Here is a 19926-nt window from a genome sequence, read left to right as displayed (position 1 = left end):
TTTGTTTATTCCTGTTTTTGAGAAACAACCATATATTTAGCGACACACAAAATACAGTATATGTTTTGCATATATATATATATATATATATATATATATATATATATATGCATATACTGAATGGACATTTCTATAGCATTGGTGTGTGAGTGTTAATGGGTGATTGGGACACAGTGTAAAGCGCTTTGGTAACCTCTAAGGTTAATAAAAAAGCGCTAAGTAAGTGCAGACCATTTACCATTTTATATAGTCTATATAAAAGGTTATGTTACTGTATGCAGAAATATTTCTGTTGAGTCCAATCTCTATTAAATATTTATTATTATCATCTATTTAGTAATCACAAACAAAAGAGTCATGGAAATACATTGGTCAAAAGGTGTGGAAACCCTTAACAGAGAGAAGCTTAAATATTAATGAAACACTATACTTTTGTGGCATAATTACACAGTGGCAACATGTATCAGATTAATGTCTAAAGCCTTAAATGTCAGCAAGAAAGGATTTAAATTAAATTCACACGATTGTATTGTAAATGTACTTTTAAGTGCAAAAGAGGTCAATATGTATAGAATAACTTGTGTGGCCTAAGCTCATTTAAAGTGATAGTTCACCTCCAAAAAAATAAGGCATCAATCACCCTCATATTGTTCCATGGATGACTTTTCTTCTTTTGTGGAACACACACAAAAAATATGTTCAGCAGTATGTTTGTTTCGGTCACTAATCACTTTCATTGCATCTTTTTTTTTTACATACAATGAAAGTGAATGGTGACTGAGGCTGTTATACTGACTGATGTATTTTTCTGTGTTCCACTGAAGAAATAAGTTCATACTGGTTTTGAAAAAGCATTTAGAAAAAAAAATTAAGTCTTGGCAACAAGCTTGGATGCAACAAGAGAAAATGATTAATACTTCATAGCTTAATAAACTACATATAGGGGTTTTTAAAGTTTAGTTAAATGTCTTATTTTGGACAATAACATTATTTTCAAACTTGGGTTTAAATGTAAGCCATCTATTGTAAATCTCAATACAATTGTTCATAGGTTCAAATACAAATATCAATGTTTTCTGGTTGAATTAATATTCCTGTACTTGCATGTCAGAAGCTGTTTAAAAGTGTTCTTGAAAGTAACATTACACAGGGCATAGCAAGCCGGGTTAACTGTGCTGTTTATGTAACAGAGCCAGTAGCCAAAGATCCACATTGTGTTTGGAATACAGGTTGAGCAAAAAGTGTTGATGAGTACCATTACATTGTAGGGAGTCCACGTGGCTGCAAATGCTATCAGAATGGCCATAATGGTCCTTGTTACTTTTCTCTCCCGAGAGGATAAATTCTTTCTCCTCTTCTGATAACATAGAATAAGAATTTTCTGCGACACTAGACTTCGCTTTTCCTTGCCATTGTTCATGTTCTGACATCCGTAACTGGGTTTATAGGTGTTTTCCAGGTCCTTTTGGGATGCCTTTCTGAAGCAAGTAAATTTGGCCCAACTTCCTCTGACTTTAGGAGCTGGCTGGGTCTGTATGCATTTGAGGTCACCGTTAGTGCTTGTAGATATGGCCTCTTCATCCCTCTGATTGGAGGAAGCAAACATGCCAGATACAGAGTCATTTTCACTCTCTCTCTCTTCTCCTGCAAATATGTAAAATACATTTTTAATTCGATTTTTAAAAGCAATCATGACATTTTTGTATATTTGATTCAGTTAACGGGAAGAGGAAGGAATTCCTACATTATGTAATGATATTTTCCCCTTTATATACAGAATTAACTTGACAGATATTTGATAATAAAAAAATACCTAGATTTAAAGTTTTGTCATCATTTAATCACCCTCATGTCGAAACCCTATTACTTCCTTTTATGCGTGGAACACAAAAGGAGATATTTTGAAGAACGTCAATCTTGTTCTTTTCCATAAAACAAAAGCATATAGTGACTAGGGACTGTCCAACTCTAAAAAGGATCAAATAAAAGTATCATAGAAATACCATTAAAGTAGTTAATTGTGATCAGTTACTAGACATGTGACAACCACTAGCATTTGACATCATAGATACAGAACCAAGTTTAAAAATGAACAAGTGTAATGAGATTTGAGAGCTATGGCAGTGAACAAGATTTTCAGTAAATAACTGCTTACATTTTGGTCTGTCACACAAAGCTATTGTATGGCTTTAGAAGACTTGGGAAAATAGCCTGTTTTATGGACTATGTTTATGATTGTTTTATGGTGCATTTTTGGTACATTTTTGAGCATGACAGTCTCTGGTGGTCACTATATGTACATTGTATGGAAAAGACTTCAAGCGAACATTCCACAAAATATCTCCATGTGTTCCATGGAAGAAAGTAAGGCCATGTCCACACTTGTACATTGTTGTCTGAAAAACAATTCTGCTACTTTTATACCTCTTATCCACACTAGAACGTTTTCATCCACTGAAAATGGAGCATTTCTAAAACAATTTCAATTCTCACATATTTTGCAAAACGATGATGTTATGAAAATGGCCAAAAGCCACATCCACACTAATTTGTTGTCATTTAAAAATGCATTAGCCTAAATATGGTACATTTACACCTCTCATCCACACTAAAACAGCTTTTTTTTCTCCACCAAAAAAATAAATAACACTCTCCATTACCCCATACTATGAAAAACATTAGACATTTGAAAACTGAAAACGTGTTAGTGTGGATCTAGCCAAAGTAAGGCGGGTTTGGAACAACTCTTCTTCTACCACACACTTTCAACTTACCTGTAGTGGCGTCAGAGGCACTCTGCCTCTGTGGAACCATTTCCTCTCCTTCATGGATTGACTTTCCCTTCACATTGCCCTCAGCTCTGGGAACAACCTGGCCTCCATCATTTCTGACTCTAGACACTCTTTGACTGTCTCTGCTTCTGACGCGACTGCGGCTGGCTTTGGAGATCTGCGAGTACAGTACAGTCATAGTGATGACTGGCAGGTAGAAGGCAGCGATGGCTGTGCCAAACGTAACCACTGCATTGGAGAAGAACTGGATGTAGCACTCGTCCGCAGGCACTGCTCGGCTCCCGGTGATGAACTGCCAGAACAAGATGGCTGGAGCCCAGAGAATAAAAGACAGAATCCAAGCAGCAGCAATCATCATGCCTGCCATCTTGTGGGTCCTTTTGACTGGATAGCTGAGAGGTTTGGTGACACAGAAGTAACGGTCAAAGCTGATGATGAGGAGGTTCATAACAGAGGCGTTGCTAACCACGTAGTCCAGAGCCAACCACAGGTCACAGACCAAAGGTCCTAAAGGCCAGTGGCCAATCACAATGTACACTGTGTAGAGATTCATGGAGAACACACCAATGAACAAGTCTGCACATGCTAGACTGAACAGGAAGTAGTTGTTGACCGTCTGGAGGTTCCTGTTGACCATGATGGAGAGCATGACCAGAACATTGCCAATAATTGTGATCAGGCTTATAATGCTCAGTCCAAGAATTATGAGAACAAATTCAAAAGGTGTAAAAGGATTGTCTAGAAAAAAGTCACTCTTGTTAGCTTGGCTAGAGCTGGAAGAAAGTGTTAGATTGAAAGTCTTCATCTTTCTTTGTCTTTGTTATGGATTTAACACAGGATATGCACGTCAAAGCCTAAGGGTAGAAAATAGATACTAGTCATTGTCTATATAGGAATGCAAAGATATACAATATTTCTTACATGTTGATTTGAAAAATACACTTACAATGTTTGTTAAAATAGCTCAGTGAATATTAATACGTGGTCAAAAATACACAAAAACAGATGTGCCAGAACATACAGGACTATTAGATGGTAACATTTCCTGAAGGAAATGTGTGCTGCCACTTTCACATTGACAGACAGACAGATAGAGAAACTCTGAATTTTATGAAAGCTCCTACTTCACCTGGTGACATCATGTAAAAAGAGTAAATATGACAGTGGCCTCAACAGTTGATACCATTGATGCATGATACATTTTATTTTATTTTTTTACATTTTTCAAGAACATATAGAGGATAATTAATGAATTAGTGTAGTAATAAACACTTTACTGTTATCAACAACAAAGCTGTTTTGGTGTTTTAAGTGTTGCCATAGAAACCAATAACTTACGATGTCTGAGGATGTTAATAGTTCAGAGTAGAATCAAGTTGCCATCTCGTAATTACAGTAATTCCGACATGACTTGAACGCAACATAAGGCTACGTCAAAGTCCCTTTTAAGGCAAGTCAGTCCACTAGAGTACAGTAGACGGCCATATTGGGAATGTTCCCTTGCAGCTATTGTGGATAAAAGCATCATAAAATTACAGCTCTTACCTACTTGAATGGGAAAAGACTGAAATCTCCAAGAAGCCTGGTCAGTATTACAATCAAATAACATTTGAAATCAATGGTAAAATCTGACAACTGTAATTGTCCTTCTTTTTTTTTTTAGGCTGGTCCAGCTAATGCTTATGCGATTTCCCAAGTTGACTGAGAGGCAATGTTTGTTTCTATAAGGTAATTGGCTCTTTTACCTGTAATGCGGGACTTCTGTTTCTATATCATCACATTGGGTGTTCCAATTTCTCCCATTCTTTTTAATACAAGTGCTCTATCTTGGGCTAAATAGTCTCTGGATACGTCCACACAAACTTGTTTTTGTTGAAAATTCTGTTTCCTAACATCATCATTTTCAAAGAATGCGGTGATAATGTTTTTCAAAGTCTCCATTTTCAGTGGAGGATAATGTTGTTCCAGTGTGAATGAGAGGAATAAACAGAGCAAAATCAATGTGTTTTCAAACTAAAAGGTCTGTGCCTGGGATATTTATCTCATCCCAAGGACAGTGCCTTATTTACATTATAGTATCCCCATCAGTATATTGGGGCATTAGGACCCACACAAACCACAGGGTGAGCACCCCTTGCTGGCCTCACTAACACTTCATCCAGAAGCAGCCTTAGTTTCTCCTAGGAGGTCTCCCATCCAGGTACTGACCAGATTCAACCCTGCTTAGCTTCAGTGCACAACCAGTCTTGAGCTACAGGGTGATATGGCTGCTGACCTTTAAGGATTATGACAAAAATCCTACTCCATGTTTGTAAAATAACATTATCCTCATGTGACCCCACGTCCTTCTGCACAGACATTGTGTTTTGTCTTTGCCATATGCTATGCATAATTTAATTTAAATTAAACCAACTGATCTCAGTTCAGAGAAATCTGGGCTATCAGTAAAGGGTTCATTTTTTGACGTGCAGAGTCATGTGACAAAACAACATGGTGCTGATCACAGCGGAGTTTGTCTTTGGGAGATACGGCAACAAAACTACATCGGATAAGAAACCACATAATATTTTAACAATGAAACTTGTTTGAGTCAAAAGACTAGAGTCTGTATTTTCATCCGATATGCCATTTTGAAAAATGTTGTGATGTATTGCGAAATGGCAAGTTGTTAAACACAATGAGCACTGTTATTGAATATAGCGCTATTTATTTGCTGAAAAATGTTGCTTTCAGAGGCTTGATATGTAGTTAGGATGAAAATAAGGTGCATTTCAAACTTTTCTGAGACCAGTGCAGACAGACAGCACACTGGAGGCTAAGTCATTCACTAAATATTGAGCAAGGGTGTTTCATCTGGCTTTCCTATGCAGCCAAGTGCATTCACTCCTAACATCCGATCTGAAGTTCAGTTTCAGGCTGAAGATGATGTTTGCCCCAGTCAACATGGTTGGCAGACGTGGGACAATGGTAATCAGTACTTAGATTCAGAATTTGTAATGTGTAATTGTATTTTAACATGGTTTGCTGTAATTGGAAGTTGCTGGCCAATGCTGAATTATGCTAATTTCTGTCCAATCAACTGAATTTACCACAGGTGGACACCAATCAAGTTGTAGAAACATCTCAAGGATGATCAGTGGAAACAGGATGCACCTGAGCTCAATTTTGAGTGTCATGGCAAAGGCGGTGAATACTTATGTACATGTGATTTATTCGTTTTTTATTTTTAATACATTTGCAAAGATTTCAAACAAACTACTTTCACGTTGTCATTATGGGGTATTGTTTGTAGAATTTTGAGGAAAATAATGAATTTAATCAATTTTGGACTAAGCCTGTAACATAACAAAATGTGGAAAAAGTGAAGCACTGTGAATACTTTCCAGATGCACTGTATCTTAAAAATAGGAATAACCAACATTCTTTGAAACATAATAAAAAATTTGATAAAAAAAACAATCTGACTTTCTATAGCTTGGTATTATTTAAAACTTAATCACAGTCCAGCTGTCCCAATAGGAGGACATATATTTTTAGGAAAACTATTTGCTCTTCAAAAAAATTATATATATATATTTATTAGGTGCTAATAGTTACAAATCAAAAAGGAAAATGTAAAATGCACACAGCAGTCATGTTCGGGTCACAGGAGCATAAACTGTCTTTTTCAAGCCAGCATAATAAAATGAGCAACCACCACTAATGATGACCGCTCCTGTCTGAATTAGTTTTTCAGTATTATGTGAGGGAGGAGTCTGTTTGCAAAACATTCTTCTCAAACAGGGAGTTCATTTTACTTTCTATAATTATTTTGTTGGGTAATATGGTACCAGGCTTCTATTAAGGCAAAAAGGAGAACACCATCATATTGATGGGAGTGATAACACTGAAGGAAATAAACACAACTAAATGTGACATTATCTCTGAGATTTTCATGTATCAGGATGTATAAATGGACAATGATATGTCACATTTACTGTAACAAGAGAAGCCAGTTAGGGCCAATAGGTGTATAGCATACAGCAGGACAGCATGTGCATGCTTCAATTTTGATTAGTACTACTGTGCGTCTGCATTTGTATATTTGACAATTATTTGTAGGAAAATCATGTGCGGAGCTACGTATTTAGTTTTTAATAAAGCAGATTAAAACCAGATGGCTCATGATACTCAAATAGGTCTACTGATCAAATATGTGTTATGTTATTAACAGTTTAGATGGACTTAGAATAACTGAGGTTGGGTTTTAACTACTGTGATCACAAATGAATGGGATTTGGTATGTTTAAAACAAATATTGTTGGATCTGGTCACCATCACTCTCATGGAAAGGAGTTCAGCAGTGCATGTGTGTGTGTCTTTGTGTGTGTTTCAGTAGAGAGAGCATGTGTGGTGGTGGTGTATGTTGTATATCACATTTGAAGAGCAAATGACAGCTCTCGCAACGTTATTACGACCTAATCTAATGTGAATTATGAGAACATGGTAAATCATATTACTGGAGCATGGTGTCTGACTATTATTTTTAAGCAGGAGTTAGAATGCAACTAATCTGCTGTCACATTTGCTCTGTTTTCATTAATCACAGACTTTTTTAAAGCCATATTAAGTTTTAGACCAACAGAAAAAAGCAGAAGATTGAGAAACATAAATATTTACACTTTGTTTGTCCTGAATCCTGATGTACTGAGTACACAGCTCTTCCCACCTAGTATCTTTACCTTTCTGGCTGGTGCCACAAGTTCTTGTTAGAAAGCCAGGGGCACACTGGACAGCCATGTGGGAAATATCCCACAGTGGTGACAAGGAACAGCAATCTTGGAACTGGTGATAAAATTTGTTCCTTGCACAAGTGTGTGCATGTTTCTATGTGTTTTACTTTGGAGGAAATTCTTAGCAAACAATGCACTGGTTTATGGCATACTAACAAAAGCGTGCCTAGGAAGGTAAAAGCTGTATTATAGAGTAATGTTACTTGTTTATAAGTTACAAAATAAACCCTAAAGTGATTCCTTTACATAATGAACAATGTAAGGTTAAGATTTTCCTCTGTATTATTGAAAACCATTTCAAAGACAATGTTCAGCTGAAAAGCATTAGTTTATATGACATGTCTGAACAAATGCACATCCAAAATGTTGCCTAACCTGTTGAAATCATAAAAGGAAATTCCAAACTGTAGATTACCTTATTTCTGTTGTCAGTTCCTCTTCATCCATCAACTCATACCTCCTTAGAAGAATGGATATGACAGGGTAGATCATTGTCAGCAGCGTCCGTCTTCTGCAAGCATCTGGATGAAGTGTGCGTGTGTTCTTCTCTGTGGCAGTGACTTTAAATGAATTGTGTCTGTGTGTAAATGTGAGGGCCAAGAGGGTGGGTGTGAAGAAGACTTAGGGGCTGTTCACACCAAAGATATTTTTGTGTCTGTGCATGCTATTTTTCAGACTACGTATCAACATTAAAAGAACTGTTAAAACGCGTCTCAAGACACTTCTAGTTGTGGCGCTGCTTTATTTTTTTCCACAAGGATGCGTTCTGTGTGAACGTGCCATGAGACTGCAAAGGCAAGATGTACAGAGAAAAATCACTTGGATCACTTCAGACGACATGGATTTAACCACTGGAATTGTATGAATTACTTTATGCTGCATTTATGTACTTTTTTTTTTTTTACTTATGCATTTTTGAACTTTGTATTCAATAGTCAATAAAGCTACAGGTCTCCAGTTCTTTAAAAGAGACAGATCCCCCTTCTTTTTATAATGATAACACAGCATGCCGACATGTCACAGCATCAAAATTTAACTTGTCACCATTCATTTGCATTGAATGGACCTACAGAGCTGAGATATTCTTTTAAAAATCTTCATTTGTGTTTTGCAGAAGAAATTAAGTTATTTATAACTGGGATGAGCAAATGATGAGAGAATTTGGATTTTTGGGTGAACTATTCCTATAAGAGCTGCGATTCGCCCTGTTCTTAGTCCTGACCACCTAAGAATTGCAAAATTTGTCACATTCACGGACCACATTTAGGTTTTGACCCTATTCCTTATAGTTCCTTGGATTTTCTGAGGGGCCGTTATCACCGAACGTGTCTTTGCGATAAAAAAACTAGACTCAGAGCCACAAAAAGAGCAGAATGCAGGTGTGAATGTATTTCACGATATGTAACAACAAAGCCGCACCAAAAACAGACCCATGTCCTTCTTGTACTGTGGGCCTCACAGGAGTTTAAACATGTGTTTATCAGTTTGACACTTTCAACGGTGCTACAATATCTAATGTTGTGTGGCCTTGGCATCGTTTGCCAAGAAGGTGTGTTGTGATGCTTGTTTTCTGTATAAGGGAGAATTATCAGGGGTTTGTATAGTTGCATCACACCTAATCTAAGAACATTGCAATGCAACATTACAAGAGCATGCAACAACCAATTGACCAATCAAAATGCTCTGATTACAATCGATGATGGATGGATGGAGGGTAGACTACCAGTAAACCACTGACAAATGAAGACTTTCCTCCACAGAACTGTCCTCTCTAACAGAGTCCCAGTCTATTTATTTTACCTTCCAATACCAAAGTAAGAGCCAAATTCATATTTCTTTTGCATTTGAATGATGATATTGAAAGGTTCTCTTCCAAATACTTTAAGAAGATAACAAAAAGCAGTTAGTCTGTAATGGAAGCACTAACCTGGAAATTCCTTAAGAACACTAATTCAGACAAGACAAATAGTATTACAGTGAGAATTCCTGGTAGATGCGTAGGTTTCTAAACCAATGGATGGGTTCAAGCACCTTTGAGGAGTGCAAGCCTACCGGTGGAAAATTTGTCAGAATGTGCTGCTGTCAGACACCTCATTACAAGTACCAAGAGACAAAGCACAGACTTAGTTCCTGTTCATAAATTCTCTAGAGAGGCCTTGAAGTGGTATCGGGCGACATATGATCAGGAAGGCATTGACTTTGCCCAGCTACTGTCTTTGCAATGTCTTCTATTGACATTGCAGCTCAAACACTTGGTTTTTCATAGCTTAAGAGTATAGTGGTCTGTACAAGCTTTTTATCTGTATTATTTGTTTATTACCAGCAGGAATTTTGATTTTCAATGACAGGTAAGGATGTTCAAAAAGATGCCCAAGTAAACAATTTATTTCCAAATATACTGTGTGAAGTTCTTAGCTCTCTCTTTTGAATCCTTTCATACCTGTATGTCAGTTGCACCAGTGACTTTTACATATGTTTTTTAAGTGTAAATAATAGAGAGTACAGTTGTAACACACTTTTTGCTTTTTGCTATACTTCACAAAAACAGACCAGAAAAACATGCCATTTCAATCACATTAAATTATCATGCTGGGAACTGTTATGACATAACCCTGGGACATTTACACATTATGTAATGTGATAATTAAGGCATAAGGCCTACAGTTAAAAACAAAACTTAAGTGAAATATACTGACATATTTTATACTTTTAAATATTTCTGAAGCATGCATATGTATCAATTAAAACAAATCAGCTGTAATTTCTTTCTTTTTCTAACCCTGATAAGAGGCATCTTGTGATATGCACACAAACAAAAATTCACATTTACAATCATATTTTGATCTAAATCTACTTAAAAACTAAATAATTTCCTCTGTATTTTCTATCCTGAAAACTTGTCTAAGCTTTCTGGCTGAATAAAAGTTAACAAACTCAAACAGTGTTGCATCTGTTCCATGCTGACCATCTTGAATGTTTGCCTGATTTCATCAGTGGCCTTGCATCCTAACATGTCCCAACATGGATTCATTTTAAGAAGACACATCCATAAGTAATCCATAAGACTTTAGTGGTTTAATCCATGTCTTCAGAAGTGATAATAGGTGTGGGTGAGACACAGATCCATATTTAAGTCCTTTTTTAATATAAATTCTCCCCCCTGCCCAGTAGCTGGTGATATCCTCGAAGAATGTGAATAGGCAAAAGAAGAAGAAAGTGAAAGTGGAGATTTAGAGATACAATAAGGAATTCAACTATCATTTAACTTCTGAAAATATGGATTTAACAACTGGAGTTGTATGGATTACTTTTATGCTGCCTTTATATACTTTTTCGAGCTTCAAAGTTTGGTCACCATTCACTTGCACTGTATGGAGCTGCAGAGCTGAAATATTCTTTTAAACTTTTTTGCTTGTGTTCTGCACAAGAAAGAAAGTCATATCTGGGAAGGCATGAGGGTGTGTAAATGATGAGAGAATTTCCATTAAATGCTTTTTTACAAAATTTACAACAAGCAAAGTTTGCTTTCATTAAAAATTATTAAATCCATATTTACACTGCAAAGGTGGCACAAAAGCTGCATTTGAAGTGGCAAAAAAAAGGTGTATTTACAGTTTACAAAGACTGTTTACTGCTGCTCTGAGGTGGCAAAATGCATTTACACAGCAATTACATAAATAATATTTTGATATTCATGTTTTAAATATAGAAATATAAAATGAATGAAAACATGAAATTATACTTTTAAATATTAACCTTTAAATATTTAAATATATGCTCTATCATGACAAGAACAAAGTTTAAGGCTGCTCTGATGCTGCATTTTATTAACACAGAAACAAAGCAGCATCAGAACTGCCTTTGATAATCAGGACTGAGGTGGGTCAGAGCAGGCATCATTTAGTCTCCGGCAATGCACCTTTACACATCATTTTAAGCAGGCTTAATTTGGCTGTGTAAAGACGTAATTTTACTAGAATGTAAAATATACCCCCTCAACAGATTTTCTTCACAATAAATTTAGCCGTAATGTTCTCCTTATGTCCATTTCTCAGATAGAGGATGCTAAAGCAAATGTGCACACAGATAATGACAGTCCTATGGCATAATTTTTTATATCACCAAAGCTTTCGAAAAAGCCTCCAATTTCATGATCTTGAAAAAAAGAGTGAAATTTGATGTTATCGAAAAATGTTGCTGTTCATTTTATACATTTTTAAATATTTTGTGTGAATTTACCTCACAGAAATACAGGTTGTGAAATTCAAGGTTGAATTATTCAAGTGGTGGATTTCAGTTCTCAATATTCTGATTTTAAATACAGGTTGAGAAATTCTGTAAAATTCGAGGATGACATCCGGGAATGCAAGGAAGTTTGAATGAGCATTGATGTAATCCATCTCTCTCTTGGACTACCACAAAAATAAACAACTTCAAGGAGATTTCTTCACCCAATGATAAAAACTACTGACTTAATAAGCTAAAAAGATTGCACAGACGTGAACATTCCACAAAAAGGTGAAAAACAGTTCTTGTAAACATCCCACCCCTACTCTAGGATCGAGGTGCACCACATGCCTGTTTGTGGTTATAGCCCCAATTTACAATCCTCCAATGGAGGTCACCTATCCGCTCATCAATGGGACATTTCTATAGAAAACGCCAACAGCCTTTCGGGGAAGAGTCAGTTCCAAAATATTCTGTCCATCTGGTTGAAGAGACTCCAGTCAGTAAACGTGCATTGGACACTTTCACACATGTGATGTAAAGAGACTTCCCTAGCAACTGGGCCAATTTGGTTGCTTAGGAGACCTGGCTGGAGTCACTCAGCATGCCCTGGATTCAAACTCATGACTCCAGGGGTGGTAGTCAGCATCAATATTCGCTGAGCTACCCAGGCCCCTCCACTTGCTCTTCTTAAAAGTACTGTTGCAGTATCAAATCAGGCAAAGTCTCTATTATATCTTTGAGCAGCTTGCAATCGAAAAGCCATTATTCTGGACCTGATACCTACCAGTCCTTGTCCCCCTTCTTGTACTGGAAAATACAGAGCAGATGATCTGATCCAGTGTTGTCCTGACCAAAAAAGAAACCAGTTTTCTTTGGATTTCTTGCACAAGTCCTGCAGGTGGCTGTAGCACATTGAATTTGTGCTACAGAGCCGAGGAAACCAAAACTCTCCCCCTGTAGGGCAACTGGGGTCGCAACCATTTCCATCTTGACAATCGGGTGCACACTCTCTCCATCATCATTACCCAATTTGTCTTTTGAAAATCTTTAGAGCCAAAATAAATGCCAAATTGTTTTAACCCTTCACTACCCCAACTAAGATTTCCAGGCAGCTGTAGGAAATTCTCTAGATGTCTCTGACCTCCCCAGAAAGCCTTACTTTTATCCCAATTGACTTTAACTGATGAGGCTTTCTCATACAGACAAAGTGCATCAGAGAAAGCTTTGATGTCCTGTCCATTATTAACAAAAATCGTCACATTGTCAGCATAAGCAGTATGGGTAATCCTTGAACTCTGAGAGAGACCAGCTAAAGACTTGTGCATCTTAAAAAGTATCGGTTCAATAGTGATACTGTACAGTTGTCCAGATAAAGGACAAACCTGCCTTATACCCCTTGTGACTGACATTGGCTTACTCAACCCACTGCCAGCTTTTTCAAAACATGAGGCATATTATTCAGCAATTTCACCCATTTTTGAAACCCTACACCAAAACCAAACACTTTCAATACATTAAAAAGATAGTCACGATCAACCCGTTAAAAGGCTTTTTCATCATCTAAGGATATTAGACCAACTTTCATGTCAAAAACCTTGCGGATGTCCAATATATCCTGTATTAAAAACAAATGATCCATTATTGTCCTTTCAGGGATACAGTATGTTTGATCCTTGTGGACTACTGAATGAAGATATTTTTTTAAGACTGTTGGCAAGACATTTCGATAAAACTTTCTATTCAATAGTCAATAAAGCTACAGGTCTCCAGTTCTTTAAAAGAGACAGATCCCCCTTCTTTGGTAATAATGATAACACAGCATGCCGACATGTCACAGGCAGATATTCATCATAATATCATTCACGAACTACCTCATATAGGTCTCTTGCAATACAGTTCCAAAAATGTTTTTTAATTCAGATGGCAATCTATCAATGCCAGGGGAACATCTCGAACCAAGCAGGCCAACCGCAATAGTGAGTTCCTGAAAAGACAATTCAGTTTCCAGGGCAGTTCTAGAGTCAGCATCTATCAGTGGGAAATCCTGAAAGAGCTGTGCAGCACAGTCAAGATCACAAGGTTCTGCATTGCAGAGACAAGAGTCCATTGCATGGCAGCTCATTTCTATGATGTTAGTCGTCACATTTCCATTTGGAAGTCAGAAACACACCATCTGTTTTCGATGTGCCACTGAATGCTCCAAATTGAAAAAGTAAGTACTTTGAGCATCCATACCTGCAACAGACATTACAGCTCTTTTTTATTCTGTTGCAGATTATTACTTAAACCAGAATCTTCTCTACTAAGTAATTCAGCCTCTATGGGTGAAATATATTTTTGTATTGATTCAATTGTTTTTCTTAAGATACTGGAAGAATCAACACTGTCTTACATTTTCAAAAGTTATTTTCCAACATTGCCAGAAAGTCTCAAAGAGTTTGCAAAAATTATCATCTTGAAGCAACTGGATGTTGAAGTGCCAATAATGGGACTTTCTTGAAAACTGAGACATGATCATTGTCACAGAGTGGTGATCAGTGAAACCCACTGGAGCGATGGAAAATTCAATGATTCGACTATTAAAAGGCTTAGACACATACATGCTGTCCAATCTAGCAGTGCTTACTCTGTTATCAGTAACTTTAACCCAGGTATATTGTCTACTTCTTGGGTTTATAATCCTCCACATGTCAAAAAGATCAGTCTCTCTCTTTAATTTTGATAAATAAATAGCAGATTGCATGTGAGGTTCCTCAGTAGTACAATCAATGGTAAATTATTCTGTACAATTCCAATCTCCTCCTATGATAACAATGCCATCAAAATAATCTTGTCTTCACATATCACTTAAAACATAAAAAAAACTATCTCTCTCATGTCCTACATTTGGAATATAAACATTTAAAACATAACAAATAATCTCATCAATATCAACTTTTGCTACTATAAGGATATTTTATTGGTTCCTCTGTATTTAAAATGGTAACACCCATTTCTGGAGAAAAAATAATCGCCACTCCTGTGTTCAAATTTGTTCCATGACTTCAAATATATTGCCCTTTCCTCCACTTCCCCCACTCTACCTCATTATCCTTGAGAAGAAGAATCAATATCAAGAAGAGAAGCAGTCTCATCTGACAAAGCATCATCCATCTCAAAGCCCTCATTATTCATGTTGCCGGAGCACAGCTCTGACTTGTTCATCTCCTGAGCACTTTCACTCACAATACACTCCATTCAATTAGCATTACTGGTGTGTGGCTCCACATTTTCAAAATGTCTACTGTTAAAATGTTCACCTGCAGAAACCTTGCTATTACCGCTATTCTCAACCTTACCATCAGCATTAGTACCATGTTCAGAACTCACAGCTTCAATCAAAGATACTTCAAAAGTGGGTTCGGGGCAAGTGGAGTGGCAAGGCTCATTTTTGGGTGGCTTATGGCCCCGCCCCTGCTGCCCACACTCAGTCCCAAAGGTCCCAGCATTAGAAAGAGAGAGAGATGTCACAACCATTCAACAGATGTGGGGGGATTTCTCCTGAAGTCCATTATCATCTCCACTGTTTTGACCGTGTTCAGCTCAAGGTTGTTGTGACCGCACTAGACAGCCAGCTGATCATCCACCCATCTGTATGCAGAATTGTCACCATCACAGATGACTCTGGTGGCGTCTGCAAACTTTAGGAGCTTGACAGTGAGGTGATTTTGCAGTGCAGTCATTCATGTACAGGGAGAAGTGTAGTGGAGAGAGAACACATCCCTGAGGAGCAGCAGTGCTAATAGTGAGGGTCCCGTATGTGAGTTTCCCCAGTCTCGCTAGCTGCTGCCTATCTGTCAGAAGCCGGTGATCTATCGACAGATTGGGGTGGGCATGGAGAGCTGCATCAGTTTTGTTGAGAGAAGATCAGGCATGATGGGATTGAAGGCTGAACTGAAGTCCACAAATAGGATCCTTGCATAAGTCTGTCGATTACTATATAAGGTTCTTGATTAAATTTGCTGTTAAGTAAAATATCCATTTTAATGATCTGCATAACACATTCATGAAACACTAATAAGTATTACTACAATATGCCTTTTTGTGTTTCGTAGTCATAGTTTTTTTTTTTATTTTGAGCTGTTTTCATCGTTTTGTGGTGGTCCCAGAGAGACATGGATTACATCGATGTTCGTTCACTCTTCCTTGCATTACCGGATTTGTCATCCTCAAATTTTGCAACCTGAATTTCTCAACCCTTATTTAACAACTGGAATATTGAGAACTGAAATCCCAGATTTCAATAATAAAAACTTAAATTTCACAATATATATATATATATATATATATATATATATATATATATATATATATATATATATATATTCAAATATTTAAAATGAACAGCAACATTTATGGATAACATTACACTCAGTCTTTTTCAAGATCATGAATTCGGAGGCTTTTTTCAAATTCAAGTTCTGGTGATATAAAAATTAAGCCATGAAGAGGCCAAAGGCTTTACAGGGACTGAATAATTAATTTAAAAAAAATATATATTTTTTTTTTCTGTGTTTTCTCTTTGATAGAAGTGTTTGTTAGAACATGCTGTTGCAGTGTACAGGCACCTGGTGACACTGTCGAGCAGTACAAGATTGCATGCTTACTAGTTGATACCACAGTAAATCTAATCTTTTTTATTGTCTGGACAAAGACACCTACTAGATGAATTTACTCTGCCAATCCCAGTGCCAAATATGTGTAGGGTTATGTCCCTTTATTATATATAAAAACTACATAAAGTGGGGTCTAAAAGGTCTGAGATCATATTGAAATTCTGGGATTTGTTTTTTTTAATGCTGGAATTAAGATGAAAGTTTTAGGATTTTGAAAAGATTTAAACAAAGAAAAGTTATAGTGATATAGCTTTTATATAGTTTTATAACATATAATGAAGAAGGACAATTCCTGGGTCAATATTTAGATGTAACCAAATGTGTGACATTGACCATGTTAAAGGTATAGTTCACACAAAAATGAAAATTCTCTCATCATTTTCTCACCCTCATGCCATCCCAGATATTTATGTTTTTTATTCTTCTGCTGAACACAAATTACTTCTTTTTTTTTAGAAAAAGAATTTTTCAGCTCTGTAGGTCTTCATAATGCAGGTGAATGGGTAACAAAAATCTATATGATAAATATTTAAGTCCTTTTTAACTATACAGTAAATTCTCCTCCCTGCCCAGTAGGTGGCAATATGCATCAAGTGTGCAAATCGCCAAAAACACAAGAAGAAAGTGAAAGTTTAAGTATTAAAAAGTTTGAAGAACCATAGGAGCATATATCAAATAAACCTAATTTATTATCTTAATATTTCTGCTTAACAAAATACAGTATAACTGTACAATAACTAAAATGGGTCTAAAACCAAACAATAATGTATTAAATTTGACAATGTTTATGCAGAAAGTGATATTAACGTTTACATTCAATGTGTTAACAATTTCCTCAATTGCACTACAACATTTCATCCATTGTAAGTCAAGTAAGCATTTCTGCTAACGTTTGCCTGCAAGATTTCATTTCGGGGTATGCAGAGAAAACGTTTATTATTTTTTATATAGTTTCTTTCCAGAAACCATTAAATTCTGAGGACATTGAGAGTAATATATTTACATTTTCTTCAGTATGTGTAGTAGTCATGTCATAAATGACTAAAGCATTTATACAAGACTAAAGGCTGTTCCCAGCTAGCACACATCCGGTTTTAGATATTTTCACGTCTACGTCTCATTTGCGAAATATATTGACATCCGAGACATAGGCCTACTTATTGACATATGTCTCATAGACGTTTCGCAGATGAGAAAACAACGTAAAATAGGCCTAGACGTCTTCCAGATGTAAACACACACATCAAATAAGCTACACGTCTGGGTGTTGTACGTGTGCTATCATGGAAAATAGTTATGTGTCTCGAGACACGTTTTTAACAGTTGATGTTCTTTTTACTTTGACAAAAACGAATGGTATGCGACACGTCAAAAAAACAGTAATACGTAATGCAACGGTCAAAGACATCCGTTTAGCATGGAAAAACAACTGAAAAACTGCATTTTGGGGTGAACAGCCCCTTATTAACAAGACACAGCACCAAAGGAAGTTTCACAAAGTTACCTTTCTAAAAAGCATTATTTTGTTGACTGGAGGAGAATATCCACTTTATCCAACGAACGACTCATAGCCAATCGTTTCAGACCTTTTTGCCAACCTGTTTGGCCAATTTACTGAAAAGAACCGATTCAGTAGAATGATTTATTTGTGAACTAGGCATAACTAGTTCTGATTCTACTCAGCAGATTGAAATGCGGGACATGACGTCACGATCTCTGATATTATCAGTCAAAAATGTTTGTCAGATAAGTCGAAGCTTTTCACTGTATATTTTTTTTGAAAAGGGACTCGACTGGGCTCGGATTTATGTGCGAGTCCACACTTGTTCAAGTTCGAGTCGGACCGATTCAAATTGCTCACGAGTGTATGACAACACCAAGACCATGAAAAAATCTGGTCTCGAGTACTACAGCACTGGCAAAATTATTGCCCTGTATTTTGATTAAATGGGTTGAGTGGCCCCTGCCTTCCATTGTGGTTCTTTGAGGATATGAGGGAGAACTTTGCTCTCTGGTTTGCATGCTCATGACATTTGAAATTTAAATAATATGTAAAATAATGAGGCTGTCTATGATAATATTTCTAAAGCCTGTGTATGAGGTCATATTTTGATTTTCTGTATGGTTTTGAGAGAATCTCCTAAATCTGTCTTTATTTGAATATGGTTAGACCCATAACCAAACCAACCAGATGTGGCCTTATTCATGTCACTTCATGGGACCACTGGCTCCATAAATGAGTTCATAATTTGGCCATGTCTATTAAAACTATAGTTGTCTAAAAGTATATGTTTGAAATAATATTGACAGTGTACTTTTTTGAGTGTATGATTTGATTTCCACACTTTTTCACAATAGAGTATATATATATATATATATATTCACACACAGCTCTGAAAAAAATTAAGAGACCAGTTCAAAATTATCAGTTTCTCTAGATTTACTATTTATAGGTATGTGTTTGCATAAAATAAACATTTTTGTTTAATTCTATGAAGTACTGACAATATTTCTTCCAAATTCCAAATTAAAATATTGTAATTTAGAGCATTTATTTGCAGAAAATGACAACTTGTCAAAATAAAATAAAAAGATGCAGTTTTTTCAGACCTTGAATAATGCAAAGAAAACAAGTTCATATTCATTCAGGTTAACCATGTCCTTGGATTAATGATTCATCCATCCTTCATAAAGACGAATCTGCCCGATTCCAGCCTTGCTGAAGCACCACCAGATCATCACCGATCCTCCATCGATTTCACAATGAGTGCGAGACACTGTGGCTTGAAGGCCTCTCCAGGTCTCCGTCTAACCATTAGACCCCAGGTGGAGGATCGGTGATGATATGGGATGATTCAGCATGGCTGGAATCAGGCAGTTTCATCTTTGTGAAGGATGCATGAATCAAGCCATACAAGGTTATCCTGAAAGAAAACTTAATTTCTTCTGCTCTGACAATGTTCCCCAACTCTTTTTTTCCCAGCAGGACAATTCTCTATGCCACACAGTCAGGTCAATCAAGGTGTGGATGGAGGACCACCCGATCAAGAGCTGTCATGGCCAGCCCAAACATACAAACAATCAAATAATTGATTAAATAAATTAGTTTAAATGTTATTGAGTTTAAAGGAATATTCCAGGTTCAATACAAGTTAAGTTCAGTCGACAGCATTTGTGGCATAATGTTGATTACCACAAAAATGTATTTTGACTCATCCCTCCTTTTATTAAAGAAAAAAAGGGGCAAAAATCAAGGTAGGCTACTTACAATGGAAGTGAATGGGGTCAATCTGTAAATGTTAAAATACTCACTGTTTCAAAGGTGTAGCCACAAAACATAAACAATATGTATGTTAACATGATTTTAGTGTGATAAAATCGCTTACTAACCTTTTCTGTGTAAAGTTAGGCCTATATCCAATTTTACAACCTTGTTGCCTTGACAACATAAAGCTGTAGACCCTAAAACACTCAAAG

The 19926-nt window shown here is 36.6% G+C and overlaps 1 protein-coding gene across 1 annotated transcript; it reads right to left on the bottom strand.

Annotated features, from left to right (window-relative positions):
* Positions 1–1066: 1066 nt before the first annotated feature.
* Positions 1067–8035, bottom strand: LOC127640277 (muscarinic acetylcholine receptor M2-like). The gene is made up of 3 exons (XM_052122729.1): positions 7980–8035; positions 2775–3646; positions 1067–1644 (listed from the first exon to the last, which is right to left on the bottom strand). Exons 2-3 carry the CDS (start codon positions 3595–3597, stop codon positions 1067–1069), a joined length of 1401 nt encoding a protein of 466 aa, XP_051978689.1. The 5' UTR covers positions 3598–3646; positions 7980–8035.
* Between the last annotated feature and the right edge of the window lie 11891 nt (positions 8036–19926).

The sequence above is a fragment of the Xyrauchen texanus genome, chromosome 49, assembly GCF_025860055.1.
Source record: "Xyrauchen texanus isolate HMW12.3.18 chromosome 49, RBS_HiC_50CHRs, whole genome shotgun sequence".
NCBI classification, from domain to species: domain Eukaryota; kingdom Metazoa; phylum Chordata; class Actinopteri; order Cypriniformes; family Catostomidae; genus Xyrauchen; species Xyrauchen texanus.
Note: the sequence above shows the minus strand (reverse complement) of the source record. Positions and strands in the feature narration are given on the sequence as shown.

What these genes read in the sequence shown, in the direction of transcription:
- LOC127640277 (XM_052122729.1), bottom strand. Translation starts at nt 3,597, where the DNA reads ATGAAGACTTTCAATCTAACACTTTCTTCCAGCTCTAGCCAAGCTAAC. An exon ending in TGCCTCTGACGCCACTACAG is followed by an intron (nt 1,645 to 2,774) that starts GTAAGTTGAAAG and finishes ACATATTTGCAG; the next exon opens with GAGAAGAGAGAGAGAGTGAA.